Below are 24425 nucleotides of genomic sequence, written 5' to 3' on the forward strand. Positions count from 1 at the left end.
GGGGGCATGGAGCAGTGTGATTCTGGGTGTGTGGGGTGGGTGGGGTTTGTATCGGGTGTGGAGGGATAGTTTCTGATGTTGGAGGAGGCTGGGAGGCCAGGAAGAAGCACAGCTGCTCTTCCTGGTTCATAGAGTGCTGTGAAGCATTGCCGTCTTCCCAAGGCAAAATATTTCACCTCACTGCAACTGTAGCAAGGCCCTGGAAACCTGACTGGCCACAGTAAAACCAGGTTTCACAGAATCACACCGTGCAGACGAGGCCCTTCGGCCCATTGAGTCTGCACCGACACATGAGAAACACCTGACCTACCTACCTAAAGCCATTTACCAGCACTTGGCCCATAGCCTTGAATGTTATGACGTGTCAAGTGCTCATCCAGGTACTTTATAAAGGATTTGAGGCAACCCTCCTCCACCACCCTCCCAGGCAGTGCATTCCAGACTGTCACCACCCTCTGGGTAAAAAAGTTTTTCCTCACATCCCCCTAAACCTCCTGCCCCTCACCTTGAACTTATGCCCCCTTGTGACTGACCCTTCAACTAAGGGGAACAGCTGCTCCCTATCCACCCTGTCCATGCCCCTCATAATTTTGTACACCTCGGATCAGGTCGCCCCTCGGTCTTCTCTGCTCTAACGAAAACAGCTCAAGTCTATCCAACCTCTCTTCATAACTTAAATGTTTCATCCCAGGCAACATCCTGGTGAATCTCCTCTGCACCCCCTCCAGTGCAATCCCAAGGTTCCCAAATTCATTAGCATATTTAAAATGCCAAATTGCCCTCTGGTGCTGATTGACTATCTGCCCATTGCCTTGCCTCAGTAAAACCCAGAAGTCGGTGGTTTGGAGCCAATGTACCAACAGGCTTGGAATTTTTTCCCATTTAACCCCCACCAGTACCCAATCCCAACTGCTCACGATGTTAAAATTTCCTCTATATTTTCTATTTAGCGTTTAGTGAAATATTTGTTGATTGGGACTGGTAGGAAAAGCAAGGCATTTTTAACCTTTTGTGTACAATTTTATATACCAGTTGAGGTGCTAATATTTTTCTTGGGGATTCTTAGGTCTGTGCTTTGATTTTCAAATCAGACATTTCCCAGTTCCCAGGATGTATTTTGTGCAGGTAATGTTTCCCTTAAAATTATCGGTTATTTTTTTCCCCCATATTTTCCTATGATGTGGAAGGCAAGAAAAGCATTCACTTGATGGCAATGTGTAACATAATCATGAACCATAATCACGTTTGGACAAATCTGTAGATTCTTGGAAAAATTTGGTCCAAAGCCTTTTTTTTTTGTACAAATATATTTCCCTCTGATGTTTATGATATGAATGAACAAATGTGGACATGAACGTGTGGGGCACGATTGGGAAATTTGCAGATGACACAAAGATTGGCCAGTTAGTGGATAGAGTAGAGGATAGCCATAATCTCCAAAACTATATAGATGGGTTGGTGGAGTGGGCGATAAAGTGGCAGATGGATTTTAACATAGAGAAGTGTGAGGTCATACATTTAGGGAGGTCAAACAGTTACAGGGATTACAAAATAAACGGGAATATACTAAGAGGGGTAGATGAAGTGAGAGATCTTGGCGAGCAAGTACACAGGTCCCTGAAGGCAGCAGTTCAAGTACAAGGTGGTAAAAAAGGCATGTAGAATGCTCTCCTTCATTGGCAGAGGTGTAGAATATAAAAGCAAGGATATAATGTTGGAACTGTATGAAACACTGTTTGAGGCCACAACTGGAGTATTGTGTGCAGTTCTGGTCACCACATTACAGGAAGGGCGTAATAGCTCTGGAGAGAGTGCAGAGGAGGTTTACAAGAATGTTGCCAGGGTTAGAAAAGTGTAGCTACGAGGAGAGATTGGATAGGTTGGGGTTATTTTCCTTAGAACAAAGAAGGCTGAGAGGTGACTTGATTGAGGTGTACAAAATTATGCGGAGAATAGATAGAGTGGACAGGATAAAATTGTTTCTCTTGGTGGAGAATTCTAGAACTAGGGGACATAGATTCAAGATAAGTGGCAGAAGGTGTAAGGGGGACATGAGGAAGAACTTTTTATGCAGAGGGTAGTGGGTGTCTGGAATTCGCTGCCCAAGTTGGCGGTAGAGGCAGAAACTATAAACTGTTTTAAAAAGTACCTGGATCTGCACCGTAAGTGCTGTAAGCTGCAGGGCTATGGGCCAGGTGCAGGAAGGTGGGATTAGAAAGGGCACCTGGGTGTCCTCGGGTTGGCATGGACAAGATGGGCCAAATGGCTTCCTTCTGTGCTGTAACTTTTCTATGGTTCTATGTGTAGAGTGTTACAGTTCAACTCAGGATCTATTGACAAAAATCGAGAATATTGTGGCAGATTTGCTCATAGGGCATTTTTTAGTGAAACCTGTTAGTCAATGGAAACCTTTTTTAAACAATATATGCAAGCAATGCTAACTGGTTTCTTGCTATTGCATTTAACTCATTGAAACTTTTACACCTGTCTAGCCACACCCATGCAGAAGGCAAGGTAGATGGGAGAAAATTACAACAGACAACGGCGAGTCCAAAATAGAAAGATAGGAACGGCCTTAATATTTAAGACTACCTTGTAAAATACCCCAGATATAAATGAGCTTGCTTCATGACACCAATACAAGTGGTAGGTTCACTGATAAATTCACTGATTGTGTTGGTACTAAATGAGTTGTCAGGAAGATACTAAGAAGCTTTTGTAATGGTAAGCATCCCAATCACTCAAAATCACTTTTTAAAAATTCTAGATGTATTTTTTAAAATGCAATGCAATAGCATATCTGATTATTTAGGTCATTTCCACACATTACATAACAAAACCCAAAGGAATGTGCTGCAACATCAACCTTAAAGTTCACATCTTTTAACAAAGTTTTATGGTCTAGAAAGCTGGACTTTGAGATCTGCAGAGATGAGATTTATAGATTTTACTTGCCAGCTGCTTTACAAAGCATGGATATGTCATAGGATTTGGCAGCATTTATGGTGCTGTAGCTGTAAAGTTGATTCTGTATTGTAGAAGCAAAGCAAACAAAAGGAATGGTACTACTTAGAGTGTCGTATTCATGTACAGTACACAAGTAGCAAATGCGTTGACAATAAATCAGTTGAGGTTTTAGCTGCTGAGCTCTTTTCATTCCTGAACTCTTTTCATTTCCTGACCCTGAGGAACAAGAAGGAAAAGAAAGACTGACTTGCATTTAGATAGGGCTTTTACATATTGCTCCAAAGCACTTTACTGCCGATGTAATACTTTTGAAGTGTAGCCACTGTTGTAATATAGGGAAACATTGCAGCCATTCTGCACACAGGAAGCTCCCACAAACAGCGATATGATAATGACCAAATAATCTGTTCTTGTGACGTTGATTGAGGCATAAATATTGGCCAGGACACCACATCCTGCAATTCTATGAAATAATTCCATGGCATCTCTTTGTCCACGTGAGAGGGTAGGCAGGGCCTTGGTTTAATGTCTCATCTGAAATACAGCACCTCTAACAGTGCAGCACTCTCTCAGTACTGCTCTGGAGTGTCAGCCTAGATTTTTTGTGCTCAGGCCCTGGAGTGGGACTTGAACCCACAATTTTTGAACTCAGAAGAAAGAGCGCTGCCAATTGAGGCACAGCTAACCTCACTGAAATGCTTTGATGTAAAAACAGAAAATTCTGGAAATATTCAGCAGGTCAAGGCAGCACCTTTGATGTTTCATGTTAACTTCAGATGATAGACCATCAATCTGAAACATTGAGCAGTTTCCCCGGTCCCACAGAGGTGGGTTTTGGAGGTGGAATTGAAGGTGAGATCAGGAGCAAACTTGCAGATTAGGGCTTCGGGTCGGTGGCATGTTTCTGCCTCTGGGCAACCTTGCCAGAGGCTGGTGAACAACGGCAGCCTGCCAGGAAGCCATGGGCAGCCATTAATGATCAACTAATGGCCAAATGAGGGGGATGGTGAGGAATCCACCGGAACCTTTCCATAGAGGGGATTCCCCCCAGCAATGGTGGCTCATCTGCCAAGAGTATTTATTATTTTTAGGGAGGGGAGAGAGGGCATGTCCATTTTGAAGGGCCTCTCTCTCAATTGCTTTCCATTGCATTCTGCTGCTGCTTTCAAGCTGGAAGGCCTCTGATTGACCCTCCAGCTTTGAGAGTCTGCCCACTGTCCTTAATTGGATGATGAGTCTGCCTTGTGGCCGTTAATTGGCTGCTCCATGAAAAATCACATCGAGTGATTGTTTTCTAAACATTGTGGATTTCTGACCCCCCCCCCCCCCCCGGTTTGAGCTTGATGGGTGGGATTCAGAAGCCTGCAGGAAAATCCTGCCCCATTATTCTTCAGAGGGCACCTCCATCTTGAGGCGCCCTTGTGCTCTCCTGCCTGCTTGAGCAGGGTCCATCTCTCCCAATGGGGCTGTGAGCAGGACGTCACTCCAGGCCCTCTGATTGCATCTGCAACCTCTGGAAACAGCCTGTCATCTATAATTGGACAGCAGATGTACACCGCCTCGCAGAGATCACACTGGATTTTGCACATCAGATCCCTGCGGGGCTCTGAATATGGCAATGATTTTGATTCCTGAAAACATTCCATCAGAAAAAGATTCTGTTTATCTCTCCACAGATGCTGCCAGGCCTGCAGAGATTTCTTGCACATTCTGTGTTTATTTCATGTTTCCAGCATCTGCAATATTTTGCTTTCATATAAATATTTTGATGTGATTGGAAGCTAAAGTTATTAAAAACTCAGTCAAAAATGACCTAACTCTTAGAGAATTGTGATGACTTGCTTACCTCAAGACAGACTTTAGAAGAAGCAGCTTTTTTTGTTAAATAAAATATGAACTATCAATATAGTGAGTAACTGATGCTTAATGATGTGTTTTTAAAGATAGCTACAAGTTTTATTCTCTCAAGTTTACAAAATATCAAAGGCTTACCCTTTAGTGGGAATGCAACTTGTATTCAGCACTGCTAGGTTGAGTGTTTTCTTATACTCGTTGTTATGTGTGTGTCTTTATTACTTACTGTAAACATTATGGTTTAATGGATATTGTGATTCATGCATACTCCAGAGACTTTCTGCCATCCCCAGTGCACGGCATGCTTCCAGAGCCAAGGTCACACTCTATAAAGCAAAATGTGAAAGTGTGCCTTAAGTAATCTGTGGCCCCAAGGTGAATAATGAGTCCTTTCCTAATCAAGCAACACCAGTAGTGATATATATTACACCATAAACTCTTAAATTTCTTTGACAGTTGGATAAATGTCAGTCTGACAGATCATATTTCTCAAGTTACAAGCTACAAATCAAATTTAATAAGAAATAAAATTAAACAGAGGCAGAAGCAACCAGTGAAATACTCCAGATTGTAATACCATGTGGAACTCTTGTGTCCTTTAAAGAAATAAAAATTCAGTATAACTTAGTAGTTTTCTGTAATATATGAAACCACTTTTACCATGTTTTTACATGTAGCCCTCCGATTGACTCTATCCATGCGACAGTACATTGAGAAAAAATTCCCCAACTGGGAACGAGCTCTTGCATTTATTTATATATCAGCAAGATTTGAGCATGAAGCTTTCAATTAACGGTAGAATCAGGCACTTTGGTTGAAATGGTGGGTTGGCAACCCCAAATGATTTTGTTCTGTCTCCCTTTACTAACATGGTAGTCAACTTTTTAAACAAGTACATCTTACTGCGCAGGAACGTGCACAGCTAACTGTCAGTCCTCGATCACTTAACTGATGAAACAATGTGGCTTAAGTATTGTAAAGTCCTTGGCCTGACTTGTCCGCTCCCATTGGCGGCGTTTGTCATGGCGGGCGTGAGCGGACAATATGGTGAGGTCAAAAATTGCTTTCATGCCAGTGTGAAAGCATAGCGGGGTCATCCAATGGAGTCCAGCATGGCGGATCACAAATCCCATTGGGGCTGGCATGAACCGAATGCAAAGTAAGGCCCGGCCGGAATCATCCCCTCCCCACGCCCGATTTACCATTACAGCTGTGGTAAAACATGCTGGTCCAGAACAAATCTGGGCAAGCGTGACGTGCAGAAGTCAGGACTTACCTTTAGGACATTGCTCAGATTGTGGACATCCAAGGAGAAGATGATGCCGGAGGCCTACAGCTACTGGACCCTGGAGGAACATGTGCATTGCATGCTGGGTGGATCCTCCGTGAAGCAGCAGCTTCAACTTCGCTGAGCCTTTGTACCTTCACGGACTTCATCGAGGGCTCTCACCATCTTCCATGGTCTCCGTTGATGCTTCGGAGCTGCTTTGAAACTTCACAGACTTTGTCATGGGCTGAAATGGATGATCGACAAAGGGTTGCGGGGAGGGTAGAGAGGAAGGTCTAGGTGTGAGTGGGAGAGGAAGCTGTACCGGTGGGGGGAGGAGGGGTGAGTTTGGAAGAGGGAAGAAGGGTGCCCAGTGGGAGGAGGGTGTACAGGAAGAGGAGAGTGTAACGGGGAGGATGCTGCAACAGGGAGAATGCTGAGTGGTGAGGTAGGTGTAAGGAGGGGGGATGTTGTAAGGGAGGAAGTTCAGAGGGGAAGGTGTCTGGGGGTAGGAGGGAGTTCGGAGAGGGCAAGGAATAAGGGTGGAGGAGGTAGTTAGGAGACAGGGAAGGAGTAAGAGTTGAGGAGGGGGCAAGGAGTAAGTGTGGAGGAATGAGTAAGGGTGGAGGAGGGAGTTGGGGGAGGAAGGACTGAGGGTGGAGGAAGGGGTAGATTGGTGGGGGGGAATGTCCAGGTGCATATGCAAGGGAGGGGTCTGTGGAGCCAGTGAATGCCTCCTGGGGAGTGAACTCAGTTAGGCATGGTAGGAGGAAATGGTGAGTGAGAGAGGGGGCAGAGGGAGCTGGTAGGGTGGGAGGGTGAGGGTGCACCGGTACCGGTAGAAGAGGCAGTGAGGGTGGTTGCTGGGTACATGGAAGCCAACACGGACATTGGGGGTAGGAAGGAGGAGGTTGGGGATGTCAATGGGAATGGGGTGGGATTTTCAGAATGGTAGGGAAAGTGCGTATTTACCTGGACATCCTGGAGTGGCTGTGAAGAAGAGTCATACGGACTCAGTACCTTAACTCTGATTGTCTCTCCACAGATGCTGCCAGACCTACTGAGATTTTCCAGCATTTTCTGTTTTTATTTCTGGAATGACAAGGGTTTAGGCTGTAGGGTAATGGTGGGGAGGTAGAAGGTGATGCTAGGGGAGTAGACTGTGATGGGGGAAGGACATGGGTGACTTGGGGAGGGAAAATGATCAGAAACTTAACGACTATTATGTTTCTCAAATTGTCAGAGAGCAAGCGGATGCACTCCTCCGACTTGTGTCCACTATGTTGAGGGCTTCCAACAGCTCTGCGTGATGTTCCCTAGCCTTCTGCTGACTCTCCATGATCAGCTGGAAGGCTGAACCCAGACGCTCATCATCTGACTCGGACCTCACAGATGCCTCCTCCCCAGCAGTCCTCTGAGTGCCGGGGAGCTCGGCTGAACCTGCCTCCTCCTGCTTCCGACATGTGTCCATGCGATGACCATCAGATTGTGAACCCTAGCCTGCTGTACATTTTGGCCCAACCTAGGTGTGTGCCTCTGCACTGGTGGAGGGTGTGCGTAAACACTGTGACGGGTCTGCCACGCTGCTTATTTCCAGCTTTTCCATGGAGGAGGTGTCCTCATGGCTGGAGGTGAGGATGTGGATGGAGCTGAGGGATTGGCTGGCTGAGGGTGTTGGTCACTCGGCAGAGCTCCCTGTGAACTAAAGTCGAGTTAATGAGTGCATGGCAGCAGAGTCAAAAACAGGAGACTGAGCACTCACAGTTGCATTGAGAGAGGGATGGTCTGGTGCTGGATCCTCACATGGGTGTTTGCCGCCAACCTCACCATCACTGCAGGCACGGTCCATGTCCTCACCAATTAGTGTGATGGCACACTCCTCCAATTGAGTGAGGGGCCTAATGTGGACCTCTCCCTGTTGCTTTGAGCCAGCTTCTCCTGCATGAAAACAAATGGAGAGAGTGTGAGCAGGATGCATAGCACTGCGTGGAATATTTGTGTGGTGAGCAGAGCCATGGATGGGCTGAGGACATGAGCTCCAGAGGATATGAGCCTGATGGAGATCTGAGAGTGTGTGTGAGAGTTAGTGGTGTTGTCCCTTGAGGTGTGAGATCACCGTAGATGTGTGATAGGCTTGGGAGTGTGTGAGTTGTGAGTGATGAGGTGGTTGACTCACCCTGGTGGAACAGATGAGAGCATTCATCCTCCTCCTGCACTGAATGGCTGACCTCCTCTGTGCTCTAATGGCACTGACCACCGCTGTCATTGCCTCCCAGGTCAGGTTGGTGACTCTGGTGGATCTCCCTCTGCCAGAGTGGGGGTAGAGGACATTGCGGTGCTCTTCCACTGTGTCCAGCAGGTGCCCCAGAGAGGCATCATTAAATTTGGGGGCTGCCATCTTCTTTGCTTTCAGGGCCATCTATCGCCTGGAGCAGTTCTGGTCTGTAAACATGAAGTAGGCTGTGCTCTGGTGCGCTTTAAATATGGCCCCCGGAGTGAGGAAGCGCAGAGGTCACAGCATGGCGAGCAAATCTGAGCCCTCCTGCCAGTGATCTGGTGTGTTTCCTGTGAATGCATTATTAATGAAATGGGACACGCCAGGAAGGGGACGATATGGCGTGAAAATCCGCCATTGCGGCCAGTGGGTAAAATGTCTTTTTTCACGCCCGCCACTGCACTTAGTGAAAATCTGTGATGGTTCCGCCTCTTGTCTTTGACTATCTGCCGTCCCTGCTCCAAACTCTGTTACCTAGCTATTATCTCCATCCGTCTCCCTCGCAACAGTCTATGATTAAACCAGCCTGTTCATAACCTTGGTGACACACTTGACCTTGCGATCAGCTTCCAACCTCATTTTTGCACCATCATTAAGACCACCTATTTCTACCTCTGTGACATCCCCTGACTTCACCCCTGTATCAGCTAATGTACTTCTGGTGATCTCCCACATTCTACCCTCTGTAAACTTGAGGTCATCCAAAACTCTGCAGTCCGTGTCTTAACTTGCATTAAGTCCCATTCACCTATCACCCTGTGCTCGCTGACCAACATTAACTCCTGCTGAAGCCAATGTCTTTATTTTAAAATTCTTATCTTTGTTTTCAAATCCATTCATTGCTTTGGCCCTCCCTACCTCCGTAAACTCCTCCAGCTCCAGCGCCCTCCGAGATATCTATGCTCCTCTAATTCTGGGAACGGCAGCATCCCTGATTGTAATTGCTCCGTCATTCATGGCTGCACCTTGAGTTGCCTAGACCCTAAGCTCCAGAATACCCAGCCTCATTTTCTTCCTTTAAAACACTCCTTAAAACCTACTTCTTTGACCAAGCTATCTGAGGCAATATCTCCTTATACGACTTGGTGTCAAATTTTGTTTTATAATGTTCCTTTGAAGCGCTTTGTGACACTTTATTATGTTAAAGATACTATATAAGCAAGGAAGTATGGAAGCTTTCTTCTACTAAAGCTTGTTTATGTAAGATACTTTTCTTCCAATTGTAATTAAGGACCTAAAAGAGAAATTGCATGATGCACAAGCCTATAAGCTGTGGATGGTGGGAGGCCTGGTTCAGATAATGTGCGCCTGCAGCCATGCAGTAATCAAATTAAATGATTGCAACAGAGACAGCAATAACCATCACCCACCAGCCCACCTTGAAAAACAACAAGCTGGAACTCTGATCTGTCACAATGGAGACTTTTATGTGCTGGACATATACTTGTTTATGGCAGGCAATCTTTGCTTTACTTTACCTTGTATTGGGGCAAAACACAGCATCAGTATGTTTTTACGTTCAATATTATTGTCAAGCATCTTAAGAAAATAGTGATCATAAGGAATGAGCAGAATGTTTGGAAACGATGGGCTGTGCCTCAAAGGTCTACTGTAAGTTTTTTGAAGGTGAAACTATACTGGAAGATGAGGGCTATCCAGCAGATATAACTTACCTGAAATTTCAGAAGATATTTGATAAAATTTCAGCACATGGAACTGTTGAAGACAATTAAAGGTCATAAAGTAATGGCAAATGAAGTAAATTGATTGAAAACAAAAACAAAAATACCTGGAAAAACTGAGCAGGTTTGACAGCATCTGCGGAGAGGGATACAGTTAACGTTTCCAGTCTGAATGACTCTTCATCAGTACTAAGGAAAAATAGAAAAGAGGTGAAATATAAGCTGGTTTAAGGGGGGGTGGAACAGGTAGAGCTGGATAGAGGGCCAGTGATATGGACATTGCCAAAAGATGTCATAGACAAAGGGACAAAGAAGTGTTGACGGTGGTGATATTAGCTAAGAAATGTGCTAATGGGAACATTAAGGGTAGAAAGCAGGACGAGCAAGGGACAGATAGCCCTAGTGGAGGTGGGGTGGTGGTGGGGGGATCGAAATAGGCTAAAAGGTAGAGATAAAACAATGGATGGAAATACATTTAAAAACAATGGAAATAGGTGGGAAAAGAAAAATCTATATAAATTATTGGAAAAAGGGGGATCGGAAAGGGGGTGGGGATGGAGGAGAGAGTTCATGATCCAAAGTTGTTGAACTCAATATTTAGTCTGGAAGGCTGTAAAGTACCTAGTCAGAAGATGAGGTGCTGTTCCTCCAGTTTGCGTTGAGCTTCACTGGAACATTGTAGCAGGCCAAGGACGGACATGTGGGCATGAGAGCAGGGTGGAGTGTTGAAATGGCAAGCAACAGGGAGGTCTGGGTCATGCTTGCGGACAGACCGAAGGTGTTCCGCAAAGCGGTCACCCAGTCTGCGTTTGGTCTCTCCAATGTAGAGGAAACTGCATTGGGAGCAGCGGATGCAGTAGACTAAATTGAGGGAAGTGCAAGTGAAATGCTGCTTCACTTGAAAGGAGTGTTTGGGCCCTTGGACGGTGAGGAGGGGTGAAGTAACGGGGTAGGTGTTGCACCTTCTGCGGCAAGGGCACAAACATTCCTTTTAAGTGAAGCAGCATTTCACTTGCACTTCTCTCAATTTAGTCTACTGCACTCGCTGCTCCCAGTGCATACCTTGACTTCCAAAGGGCCTTTGATAAAATGCTGCATGAAGAATTCCTTTGCAAACTAAAGTCAGTGAGTATCAAGAGTTAGACTTGTATAGGGATTAACAACTGAGCACAGGGATCAAAGCAGAGGATAGTTGTAAAGAGAATGAGGTAATAATGGGGAACAGATTGAATGGGGTGCCTCAGTGCTCTCCGCTGGAACTCTGTGTTATGGCTGGCGGATGGCAAATGCCAAGTTGCTCAAATTCCGGAGGGAAACTTGAAGCAGCTGCCACAACTATTTGCGATTTGTATTGATCTTGAGATGCAGGCTTTTTGAATTCAATAAAAAGGCCACCGAAGCTTAGAGGTTTCTTTCAAAATTAAATTAAACCTTTATTAATAAAAAAAATGATTTTAAGCACATTTATAGGTTTACAAATTACTACTATGATAACTCCTAGCTCCCCTAGTTAATCTAACTCCCAGTTACACCTCAGCTAAGGCAACAGTAAAACACACAGATTTTAAAAGACCCAGGAAAAGCACACACCCTGGACAATCAAATTCAAAGTGAGTTTTCTTAACTCCTGTTCTTGCAGACAGCAATTTAGTCACAGTGGCTGGAGGCTTTTCACACTTGTCAGATCTTAGAATGCCTTGCCTTGCACACAGCCTTCTTTCCTTTATACATATCTTCCCCTTTGAATGTAGATTCCCATTGTTTCACTTTGGACTTTACCTCTCTAATAATTAAAATCTATCATTGCACCAATTTTACCAGTAACCTTTAGGAAAAATAAACACACTGTTTCTTAACTTCTCCTGGCTAGGTGAAACATTTCACCCCCTCTTTTGAATTCAAGCTACTCTGGTTTATTTAAAAATGCAAATGTTCCCTTTACACTTTACATTCTACAACTTCACCCATGTTTACCTATTTAGCATTTCAAACCTAACTTCTCTTCTTACATCAAAGCCTTCAGATAAGCTGTCTCAATTCACTTAATTCCCACACACAGACACACACACATACATAGACACAGATCCCACTATTACTCTACAATAAATTCCAAATAACATTATGAAAATTATTATATCTTCCTGACAATCTGTGGTCCATTCCTGCTATATTTAATGGCCTAAAATTGGCATCTCAGTGCAAGGTAGTTAATTCACAAATAACGCCAAGGTAGAGAGAGCATGGATTCAAGGAAATTGGCCAGATCAGTGGAAAATACCCACATCAGTGGAAAATACAATTGCTACAGACATGTGCAATATACTGCAGATCACAAGCAAGAGATGGAAGCCACATGAATTCCAAAGTTCAATGGTTGTCAGTTGACTAGTCATTCACCATATCTGAGGTAATCAAGAAAGCAAATAGGGTGATGGATAATATGGCCAAAATAGTTGAGAATAAACTCCAGAGGCCATACTGAAGCTGTGCTGTGTCCCGGCCAGGATAGGCCTGGAGAACTGAATTAAGATCTGATTGTTGCAACTTTAGAAAGTTATTCAGATCTTTAAGGCAAATGATGAGGCTTATCCCCAATGTGAAACAGAAGAGCTGTGAGAAGCAACTTAATAACTGAGGGTTCCTTAACCTAAAAAAGAAATGTTTCAGAAGCATTTAAACTATGAATGCTAATTAACAGGATAGAAAAGTGTAACTGTATCAGTGTGTTTATTTACATTAGAGTAGCAGGACAAGTTGAAGAAGTATTTGTTTACATATTGGGTGCTAGAGTGTTGGAATTTATTTCTAGGAAAGATAGTTGAATGAAGTTAGGACATTGGACATATTTGAGAGACAACTAGTAGGAAGGTAATTGAATTTACTATCTGTAAAGATGATAAGAGTGGGACGAGGTTCTATAGAACATAAACACCAGCATCACTCAGTTGGGCTGGATGGCTAGTTTGTGTGCTGTCAATGCTATACTATGTAAATGGGTGTTTGAAGGATTAGGTAGGTGGCAGAATCTGCAGATTCAGCATTGGACTTATCAGCCATCTCAGAACCCATTGAGCTAGAGTGGAAGCATAGTCATCCTCCATCCCAAGGGACTGCCCAAGATGAAGGATGTAAATGGTTTAAGGATTTCCATCCAAACATATTTTTGCCATCTTGTAATTTGTCCCAGAGGGTAGCAGTCCTGTGAGAAAGGAAACATTTTGTGGCATCTGATTGTTTACTTGTGCATTTTGTTTTTATGACCTTTATCAGTTTTGAATATCTTACCCAAATCTATTATTGACAATCCTTTTCATAATTTGAAAAACCTAATCATATCCTCTCTGTGCCCATGTTTCCCCAAGTGAATGACCCTAACTCTAAGACAGATTTAGTTAAGGAATCCATGGGCGGGATTTTCCATACCTGCCTGCCGCCGGGATCTTCCGGTCCTGCCATAAGTCAGTGGACTCCTGGCTGGGGCTCTGCCTCGCTCACGGTGGGTCCCATCCATGAGGGGGCCAAAAAATCCCGGCCCAAGTTTTAATGTCATCATCCTATACAGCGCACCTGCAGCCTTAATATCCATCACCAGATATGGGGCCAAAATTAGGCACAATAATGTGTGAAAATGAACCAAAGTCTAAAATAAGTCTGGTGTTCTTATGGTTGAACACATTGATCTGGGTAGTATTTCCAAGAATCCTATTTGCTTTTCCATTCTTGTAAACCTTTAGTAACTGGGTAAATTAATTTATATATGGATTAGCTTGCAACATACTAACCTCTTCCTTGCTACAATTTTAATACCAGTGCTGATGCTGCTCTCCTCCAGATCATTAATAAAGCAATGAACAGTAAAAGGCCCAGCTCAGAAATCTAGGGATCTCCAATTGTCCCCAAAGTCCAATCTGAAGCAACTTGAATTTCCCCAGTAATACCAAGATGTCCAAGTTTTACGAATAAACTGTTGATGGAATTTCAGCAAAAGCTTATCAGAAGTCTGAGTAGCCAGTACATGCCTTTCACGCATTGTTATAGTCACTTCTTCAAAAAAACCTAAATCAATTTAGTAATACTTTATGAAAAATAACAAACATTTAAATTGACACTCAGATCATGCAAACAGAAAAATACTTTCCTTAAACTATAATTGGAGTGTTTTCTATGTGTTTTTAAAATATAGAGTTGATTCATCAGTTGGGGGTTCACAGCCTGGAACACTTACAAGGGTACTTCTGGGAATTCATGGGCTGTAGTGCCTGATCTTCTGTCACTTTGGTTGGAAAAACAGCTTTTGCTGGGCTATGATTTTCAAGCCAACACTCTCTGCAGGAACAGTTATGCAACTTCAAAACCCCAGTGTCAGCTGTAGTGTCTCTTACAATATTTCCAAATATTACAACTGAGGTGAAGCTCACTGCCGTTAAGTGCCCAGAATCCAGTTTGTTTCCTATTTTAAGTAACAAGATAATGTATCCACTAAAATGCAGGATTTGAACTTAAGAAATTTGAGTACATAATTTAGTACGCTCCAGAGCAGTACCGAGTGCATGCAGCATTGTTGGAGCTGCCATTTTTCTGTTGAGGCATTAAAATGAGGCCCCATCTACCCTCGCTGATGGATCTAAACAATCTCAATGACACTATTTGAAGAAGAGCAGGGGAGTTTTCTGATGTAGTAGCCAATATTTATCCTTCAGTAAATATCAAGATAACAGATTATTTGATCATTTATGTTATTGCTGTTTGTGGGAACTTGTGCACAAATTGGCTGTTGTGTTTGCCTACGTTACAATGTTGACTACAGTTCAAAAGTAATTTATTGGCTATGATTTGCTTTGGGATGCCCTTGGATCGAGAAATGCACTATATAAATGTAAATTAATTTGGCTTGCTATCTCACAAATGAAGATTTCAAACTCTAGCTATAACATAATTTTAAAAAGGCTCGATATCATAATATGCTATTTTCCTTTGTTTGTTTGTTAATCAAAGTTTTCATATGGAGCCCATCTGATATATGACAATGATGTTATTCCCCAAATCTAAATAAAAGATTACAAAAAATTCTAAAAGGGATTTTCTAAATATTTAACAGTTTTAATACTTGACTGTTTGCTCAGCTGCTACCCAAATCTCATATTCTGACTCATGGATGTGAGAGGGAAAACCCCTTTTACATTTGACAGTTTCAATTTTATAGCTTTACGAAACATAGAAGAGACATAACATTTTATAATAACTAGCATTTAAAACCCACATTCCAAGACCCAGAACTTAGATTTTATGTTTTAGATTGCATTGGGAACATATCTTTGGGTTCACAGGTCAACAGCTGATTCATGGGGGCTATTTTAACTTATCCCACCCTGGATCATATGCAAAGTTGGTTTTGCACCCTGCCTGAATCCTCTATAAAAATTGTGTGTTTATTTAGACAATTTTCAGAGGTATTAAATGTATTAAAGGTTTCTTCAATGGGACTTTCACTGGCTGTGATTGATAATTCTATGATATTGTAAGAGGGGCATTTTATTTTCAGAGGATGTTGAATTCCTGATTTATTTTAATTTTCTAAGCATTTTAAAGATTTGCCAGTGTTATATATGGGTCATGAATTCTATGCTAAAGGATACTGGAAGAGTGTTCCAAAGGCTCATCAGATGTCAGGATATTAAATCAATGTGAAAATCAAACCATAGGGTCCCCTGCATACATTTAATATTTGATTCTCTTTTAATGTTGAATGCAAAAGAGCACTTTATCCACTGGAGAAAGTACTCTAATGCATCTGAATCTTTACCACAGTGCTGGCCAATTTAATGGTCTCTTACCTTTTAAGGACAGAGCCCTATGATGAGTCACTGCATTGAAAACATAACTAAAGTCATACATAAGCCTTGAACACATAATTAGCTACTTAAAAAACATTATCATTCACTCTAAATACCTTTTAAACTTATCTATCAGGAGATTCTCGACTCAAGGCTAGGGTTCCTCCATGGTTCACAACTACTCTGAGGAGCCGTGAACCATGTCTCCTGCAAAAACCGGCCTGACACCATCAAAATTGCAGAGGGTCTGAAGTGCCCATCCCCACAATGGAGCCGGCAAGGTCGGGAGTGCTGCGTGTGGGCTCACTAACTGCACTGTTATCCCGTGCTGGCAAAAAAATTGCTGGAGATAGGAATGGGGTGGGAATTCCATAATTGGTCCCGCTGTTGTTTGTAAAGCCATTCTGCCTCCATTCCGACATGGATGGAAGCATGAAAATCTAGCCCAGGATGTCAGTTTTGCCTAGCCTAATCTTTATTGTATAGACTTCAGCTTTTAACTGTTTATCCTTATATTTATCCTCACTTTGAATAATTGAGGTCTGTGTACAAATTATTTAAGAGTTTCATGAGATGAATTTCATGCTTTTGCTCTTCAAAAATGATTTACACAAGTTGTTGTGCCTTTTTTCGTGCAGTGTGGAAAAAGTATGATGTGATGTGATGTAGATAATGAAAAACCAATAAAGAATTAGTATATTTATTGTTCAGAGTAGATCTATATATTGTGTAAAGGGATAGCCTATGAATCATTGTTTATGAATCAACAATGCAAGTGAAACCTAAGTTTAAAAGTATTTCTTAATTATAGCTAATGTGCTGCGTCTACCCAGGGTTTAAAAGAAGGTTACCAGTAGCTAAAAATAATGGTTATCAAAGCTGACCTTTCCTTTGAGTGATTACTTGCAGAAAAACCCTGAATATTAAACAGCTTGACTGCTCCCTCCCACAGACAGTTGTGAATTGAAAATGAAAGTGAATTGAAAGCTTTTCTTTGAAAGGACACTGGCTTGTGTAGGAGTGTAAATATGTGGCAATTCACTATCATGTGTATTACACTTCTGCTCCAGACAAACTTATATCCCACTGATTTTAATTAAGGCTAATAGCTGTTGCATTAATCAACTCTATTATTATGAATATTAAGGTAACTTGGCTCTATGATTAGTATTTGTCTATATTTTACATACAGTTTTTTCACTTGGATAAACAATGTAGCATTACCTCACATGCAGTGGTTTTATTTTAAGTATTAAAGCACCCTTTAGAAGTGCTCTAATGAACTGCAATAATGTAATTTTCAAACAGCACCAAATAATAGTGATCATAGCTGACTAGCCAACTTCAGTAGATTACTAAATTTTGCGCAGGAAAATGTAACTAAAGCTCCAATTTTAACTCTGGAAATTACAGAGCAGGTAGGGAGTGATGCAGATGGGTAACCCTCAATGTTTTAAGTCCTGGGTCTCATTTAATTATTCTGCTCTGGTTGGCGCCGAAAATTGGCTTGAGTGATGTCTCATTGGGAGGCAGGAGCAGGAACTGTGGAGGAAACCAAATACAGCCGGGGAACAAAGTAATTGGTGCTTGGAAAAGTAAGTCAGGCAGGGTTGGGATTCCTGGTTGATGGCAGTCAGATGAGGGAAGAAAAGGCCTGTTGACACTCACTGTAAAAGCTCAGATATCAACAGTAGCCCCTTGGCTAAAGTTAAGAGGGTAATCAGACCATGCTACCTTACACCAACGGGGAACTAAAGAGAAATTGCACATGAGGAAAATTGGTGAGAAAAGGAAAAAAGATCACAAAACAGACACAGCTTGATTTCAAAATGACAACGTGAATTGTAAAATACAGGTCTGAATTATTTATGTTAAAATAATCATAGTTAATACTGTGACATTACACAGCTATGATTGTGAAATTGTGAAATTCAGTTCTAAATTAACATCACAGAAATACTTGGGTTGGACTTATTAAAGCCATGATACTATAATATTCAGTTTCAAGGATTATTTGGAAGATGAGAAAACCTGACGCAGGTTTCAGCTGTTCTTTTCATCTTTCAAACTTACCTTTTATGTCATGCACTGTATATTTGTAGCGTGGAGTAGTAAATTCTCATTTCTATTATTGTTTTCAGGTATGACGTTGATTCGAAGAGTTCAAATTTATCTGAACACGTAAGTTTTCTTTTGTTTTTAGCCTTTGATGCTTTGTAGCCACAAGCCTTAAGCTATAATATGGAAAGGTTAAACTTGAATTGCAGTTTAACTTCATCTGGTAAGAGAAAATTGCCTTGAGTGCTGCTTCCAGCCAATAATAGCCCATGTCATTAATATACTTGAAATGTTGGTATTGGTGTCGCCTTCTGAATTTGGCCTGTATAATTGCAATTAAAATGTGCCTTGAATGAAGTTTGCTGAGTTAGTTCCTGGGTCCCTGGAATATAAAATAAACACTGACCAAAATGGGATTGGTTTCACTCTTTTTTGTAGAGAGCTCTTCAAGATGTGTTTTTTAAAAAAATCTATAAAGCTAATTAAGGATGTAATTTCATCAACAGTTTCTCAGTATTAAATGTCTCAATTTTCAATCAGCTTTAGAATTCTTAAAACTGTGCCATTGAATATTGTTTACCCAAATTTAACCTTGCTATTCAATGGCTCTCCTCCACTGCGACATCACAGCAAAATATTGTATCAAGCAGGTAAAATAAGGATGTTTCCCCTTGTGGGAGAGACTAGAACTCGGGAACATAGTTTAAAAATAAGGGGTCCCCCATTTAATATGGAGATGTAGAGGAATTTTTTTCTCACAAACGATCATGAATCGTTGGGACTCTCTTCTCTGGAGAGTGGTTGAATATTTTTAAGGCAGAGATAGATTCTTAACTAACAAGGGAGTTAAACTTTATTGGGGGTAGGCGAAATATGGAGTTGAGGCCACAATTAGATCAGCCATGATCTTATTGAATAGTGGAGCAGGCTCGAGGGGCCGAATGGCCTACTCCTGCTCCTAATTAGTATCTTATAGTACCTAATTAGTATGTATACTGTAGATACAGCAAGAACTTGAGGGGTTATGACATCACAGTGTTTTACATTAGTGCAGGGTATCCTGAGCAAACTAGCAAGCTGAGAGGAGTTTAGAGGAAGACAGTGGTAATGATCAGTGCTCATTGACATAGTTTATATGTGGAGTCCATCCTTTTTCTCATCTACCTGCTGCCTGCTCCTTGGTGGCATTATCTGCTGATTTTCAAATAAACTTGAGTGAAACCTACTTGACCTGTCACCTCTCTCAAACCCCCCACTGCTGTGTGTTGCTTGTCCAACATCCAATCTTGAATGAACTGCAAATTCTTCCAGTTGAGCATTTGGGAAGACCAAAGACATTTATCTTTGACTCTTGTCACAGACTCTCTGGATCATTGCAACAAGTTTTATCTCCTTACTCAGCCATTGTGTTGCGTTGAACTGCGATTGAACCTTGGTGTTCTATTTAACTCTGAGCATAGCGTTTGACGCTTTGGGACAGATTTTCACCCCCAAGGTGAGTAGAGCACCCAGACTCAGTGGGGGTGGGTTGGGTGGGGAGTGGGGGTGCTCCAAACGGTGTAATTCCCCTCCTGGTAAGTGGGCCATCCAGGTGCAGGATGAAGTCTGGCAAGATGTCCTTGAACACAGATTGGACGAAGCCACAGGGGCTGCCGAGTGGCGGAGGCGGGCTGTTTAAAAGGTCTACCTGAATTCTCTGGGACTTTGGACGGAATTTTCCGTGCCTGCTGGCGTCGGGTGTGATCGGTGGCATGAGCAGACGGCATGGCATGATCGGTTTTATGACGGTGTGAAACCTGTTCGCGATCGTCCGCTAAGACCGCTGACGGTGTGCCGTGGTTCCTGCCATCGGACATTGGGAACCACATTGTAATACATCAGCAAATCATTATTAGGCCAGCCCGTCGGAATCGTTCCACCCCCCCACCACCACCCCCACTCTCCTCGGCCCCACTGATTGTCCATCCACGTCGGTGGGAATGCACACGGACATGTTTCACACCAGCACATAAAAGGCGTGCACTTGGCGGGCTGCACTTTGAGGGGAACTCGGAGGTGAGTACACAGCAATGTTGTGCAGCGCTCGCCAGGGTCGCCTGTTGGACTTCAAGCTTCAGGGACGTCGGGGTTCGGAGTTAAGGGCAGCCCTAATGTTGATGTGACTCGTGGTGGTGGAATGGGGGGTGGTTAAGGGCAGCCCTGCCGTTGAATATAGTACACAAGCATTCAGGGTGGGAGGGTAGGGTGGGCGAGGGAAGCGGCCACACATTAGGGAAACCTGTATAAAGTGACCATTCCTCTGCAACTGAGACAATTCAGGCCCAGACACATAGATATGATTGGAGTCGGGCTCCTAGCTTATCTGCCCACTCAAGCAATGAAGAGGCATCAAAGTGTCATCAAGTGCTCCAAAGTTTTTCACCTCCCCCAGCACAGACTGCAAAGTCATGAGCATTTTGGTGGACTGCAGAACAGTTGGACGACTGCACTGTTGGATCAGCAATCTCCTTGCCAAAGCTGGCCAAGGAGCAGTCACTGCTGGAGGTGCATGCAGCCTCTTGCAATGTCAGCAAGTTTGGACCAGTCTCCCCCATGGTTCAAGGTAACAGTGCAGCCATGCAGCGCACTAATCCCTGGCCATCCAAGTGGTGTCCAGCACTCCCCGGGAAGCATTAAGGGGCCGTCACACTTAACCAGGACAGGTTCTTTGTACACCCATGCTAACCACGTGTCTCTCTCTTTCACTCTGAAGGAGGAGTACATCGGGATCATGGAGCCTGGTGAACCAGCTGTATGCCTGATGGCCTACAGAGCGCGAAGGTGACAGAGGAGAGAGTGACTGAAGCTCCTGGCTGAGTAGAGACAGGAGCAGCAACCTCAGGAAGGAGGGACAGCTGGGTACCCTGCACACGCTGCCCAAGAGCCACAGCTAGCCATCACAGGCTGGAGCTTAATTACACCCAGGATCTATAGACGCTGCCTTTCATTCCTGCAGATGACTGAGAACCAGTGTTGCTGAAGACTGCGCATGTCTAGGGAACTGGTCGGTCACATCTGCCAGCTACTGCAGGATTTGGCACCACGGGGACATGGAGGGCATCCATTGTCAGTGGCCGTGAAAGTGACCATGGCGCTCAATTTCCACGCCAGTGACTCCTTTCAGGGCTCCATTGGTGACCTCTGTAGGATCTCACAAGCTTTCATCCACAAATGCATCCATGAGGTCACAGATGCCATCTTTGCGAGGGCACACAACTTTGTGCATTTCACCCAGGACCAGGACAGCCAGGATGTAAGGGCGATCGGGTTCACCCAGATCTCGGGATTCCCACAGGTGCAGGGAGCTATTGACGGCACTCATGTGGTGCTCAGATCTCCGTCACAACACACGGTGAACTACATCAACCGCAAGGGGTTCCATTCACTGAATGTGCAGCTTGTGTGCGACCACCAAAAACACATCCTGCACGGTTTCCAGGGAGTGTGCACAGCACCTACATCCTCAGTCGGTCACAGATCCCTGGAATCTTCCAGGATCCACAGAGGCTGGAGGGTTGACTCTTTGGGGGCAAGGTCTTCCTGCATAGGCCATGGCTGATGATGACACCCATGCGGCGGCCTCAGACTGCAGCAGAGTGACGGTATAATGAGGGCTCATGCAGCAGTTCACAACTTGGTGGAGCAGACCATCGGGATGCTGAAGATGAGGTTTGCGGTCCTGGTGCCTGGACCATTCTGGTGGAGCCGTGCAACACAGTCCGTAGAGGGTGTCACGCACCTTCATCGTCTGCTGCAGTGGGGTGACCCCATAGATCCTCACATCGCATCTGTGAACGTTTGACTCCAGTCTGGCTTATGGCAGCGCGAGTACCCTCTGTGAGAATGCTCCTGTCATGGAGATGCAGTGGAGGCCCTAATAGTCACTTGACTGCAGGAGGATGATGATGACATGCAGTGAGGACACTCCATAGATTTTCACATGGCCTCTGAGAATGTCTGACTCCAGTCTGGCCAAGGCTTTGTGATCAGGGTCATATCATAGAGACGCAGCCATGAAACTTCAGAAACATCTGATCCTTTGTTTGCCTTCAGCACCTGAGCTATTCAAGAGCACAGCATCAGTGGTCACAGATACTGAAGAGATGGGGACCAGCCCCACCTTAAAGGTACTGAGAGCACACAGAGAGAATGAGCGAACTCTATGGCGCCTGCCCATGACATTCTGGCAGCAATGACCAGCACCGCCGAGGTGCAGGCATCAGTAATGTCTCCAGGGAGTGAGAGGCTGGAACATCACTTTGGTTTGAAGGCTGCACAGAGCACAGGGAAGAGGACCTGGACTGAGACACCTGCCTTTATCTTGTGCAGAAAGGTTTCACATCTGAGTGACAAGAACACTGATCAAGGAGCCATAGGCAGGGAGACATTCTTGGGAGTTTGTTGACAATAGTGAACATTATGTACAAATGAGTAACACCCGTGAGCAGACTGTGCAACCAATTCTCCTTAACTTTCCTTACCCTGCCACTAGGTCTTGGTGCTCCCCGGACATCCACAGTCGAGGTGAAGGCAGCCTGCTGACTGTGGCGCCCTGTCTGTGACGACCTTGGTGGGCATCCTCTGGAGGGCCGAGACTTGGAGGGCCCTGGTCATGGTCCTGCTGTGTGGCAGTGACACCCTCCTCGGCCTGTGGAGCTGGAGCTGCTGAGGTCACAGGAAGAGGGGAATCGGATAGACTGGACACTCTCAGAATCACCTGGATGGATGGGCCTAGGGTGTGCACCTGCTGATCCTTCGCCCTATGGGTGCCCGGGGGCCCGAGGCTGACTCCCTTGAGGAGCAGGAGTAGCTGGAGTGAGATCGAGTTGCCTGGCACCTCTCTCACGTACACACTGTTGGAGGCCAACAATGGCATCAGCGATGGAGTTGAGCCTGCGCAGCAGTGCAGGAGCGAAGTCCTGGACCAAAGTCTCCATGGTGGCCGCCATCCTACCAGTGTTGATCTTAGTGTGTTGGCATGCATTGCTATCACCTCAGAGTGAAGGCGGAAGGACTCCTCCATCGTGCCTTGCAATCTGAGGAGTGCAGCGGACATCCTTTCCTGACGTCCCTAGCTTGCCTTTGCAGCTCCAACAACTGTGACATGACTGAGTCCAGAGGCTCATCAACTGACCCTGACTCAGCAACGTTCTGGCCTCCAGCAATCTTCCGAGTGCTGGGGACCTAGGAAGTCTCTGCCTCCACCTGCTGTGGATTGGATGGTGCGATGTGCTCACCAGATTGTGATCCTGGGGTTACTCTAAAGCTAGGTCCCACCGTTTCTGCGTCTCTGCGCTGGTGGAGGGTGTGGGTCAGCGCTGTGATGGGACTTCGGGGAGGGTGCCTCCAGATTCCTCTTCAGAGCTTCTTTGGGTCTTGATTGGAGGCCCTGGGTCACGGACTCTGTCGGCTGTTTGGCAGATGTGCCTGCGAAAGCAAGAGGAGATAATTAGTGCATGGCAGTGGCCTGTGAAACAAGATACATCACTCATGGCATGGCTGTCTTATGCTTGTTGCCTGTTGGATCCTCACTTGGTAGAGCACCGCCGACCTCACCCTCAGCACAGGAATGGTCCAGATCCTCGCCAGCCAGCTGGATAGCTCTGTTTTCAGTCCGTGAGGCCCTTGATTTTGGGTATTCCACCAACGGTCTCCGACCTTTCCCTCTCATTGTGTGCCAGCTTGTCCTGCATGAAGAGACGGGCGGACGGGTGAATGTAAAGCCCACCCACCATGGAAATGGTGTGTTTCCTGGGAATGCATAAAGTGTAAGCAGGACGCCTGCTGGGCCAGATGATAAGTATGCCAGGCCTGTGTGGGTGCTGAGTGGTCCCATGGACAGGATGAGGACAATGACGGTGAGTGCGACAGAGTGAATGATGATGTCCCTTGAACTGGTAGTGAGTGAGGGCCCTGTGGATGTGTGATGGGTTTGTGAGTGTGTGAGTTGAGAGTGATGAGAAGAGTGACTTACCCTGGTGGAATGGAAGAGATCATTCATCCTCTTGTGGCACTGGGTGGCTGTCCTCTTTTGAAGGGCACCGCACCGACCACCGCTGCCACTGCCTCCCAAGCCGGGTTAGAGCTGCGGCCGCCCATTCTGCGGCCAGAGCAGGGGTAGAGGACATTCTGGCATGTCTCCGTGGTATCCAAAAGGTGCTCGAAGGACACGTCACTGAACCTGGGGGCTGCAGTCTTTTTCAGTTACAGGGCCATATCTTCTGTGCAGCAGTGGTGGTTTGGGAGCACTGAGATGTGTGCTTGTGCTGTGCTTTTAATATGGTGCCCGGCATGATGCAGTGGCGAGGGATGGTGGGTGGGCGAATGAGATGCCGTCTGCCGTGGAAATGGCGTGTTTCCCAGGAGTGCATAAGTAATGTGGTGGGCTTGGGACAATATGGTGTGTAAACCCGCCAACGTGGTAAAATGTTGTTTTACCTGCCCGCTAT

The 24425-nt window shown here is 44.8% G+C and overlaps 1 protein-coding gene across 3 annotated transcripts in view; it reads left to right on the plus strand.

The window, feature by feature from the left end:
* The window catches only part of LOC144687411 (copine-8), a 548041-nt gene that overhangs the window by 102456 nt on the left and 421160 nt on the right, over positions 1-24425 (plus strand). For all 3 annotated transcript variants that reach the window (XM_078553528.1, XM_078553530.1, XM_078553527.1), the window contains exon 5: positions 18021-18060. In XM_078553528.1, coding sequence (XP_078409654.1) covers positions 18021-18060 — 40 coding nt within the window. The remainder of the gene's footprint in view (positions 1-18020; positions 18061-24425) is intronic.

The sequence above is a fragment of the Cetorhinus maximus genome, chromosome 12 (assembly GCF_964194155.1).
Source record: "Cetorhinus maximus chromosome 12, sCetMax3.hap1.1, whole genome shotgun sequence".
NCBI lineage: Eukaryota > Metazoa > Chordata > Chondrichthyes > Lamniformes > Cetorhinidae > Cetorhinus > Cetorhinus maximus.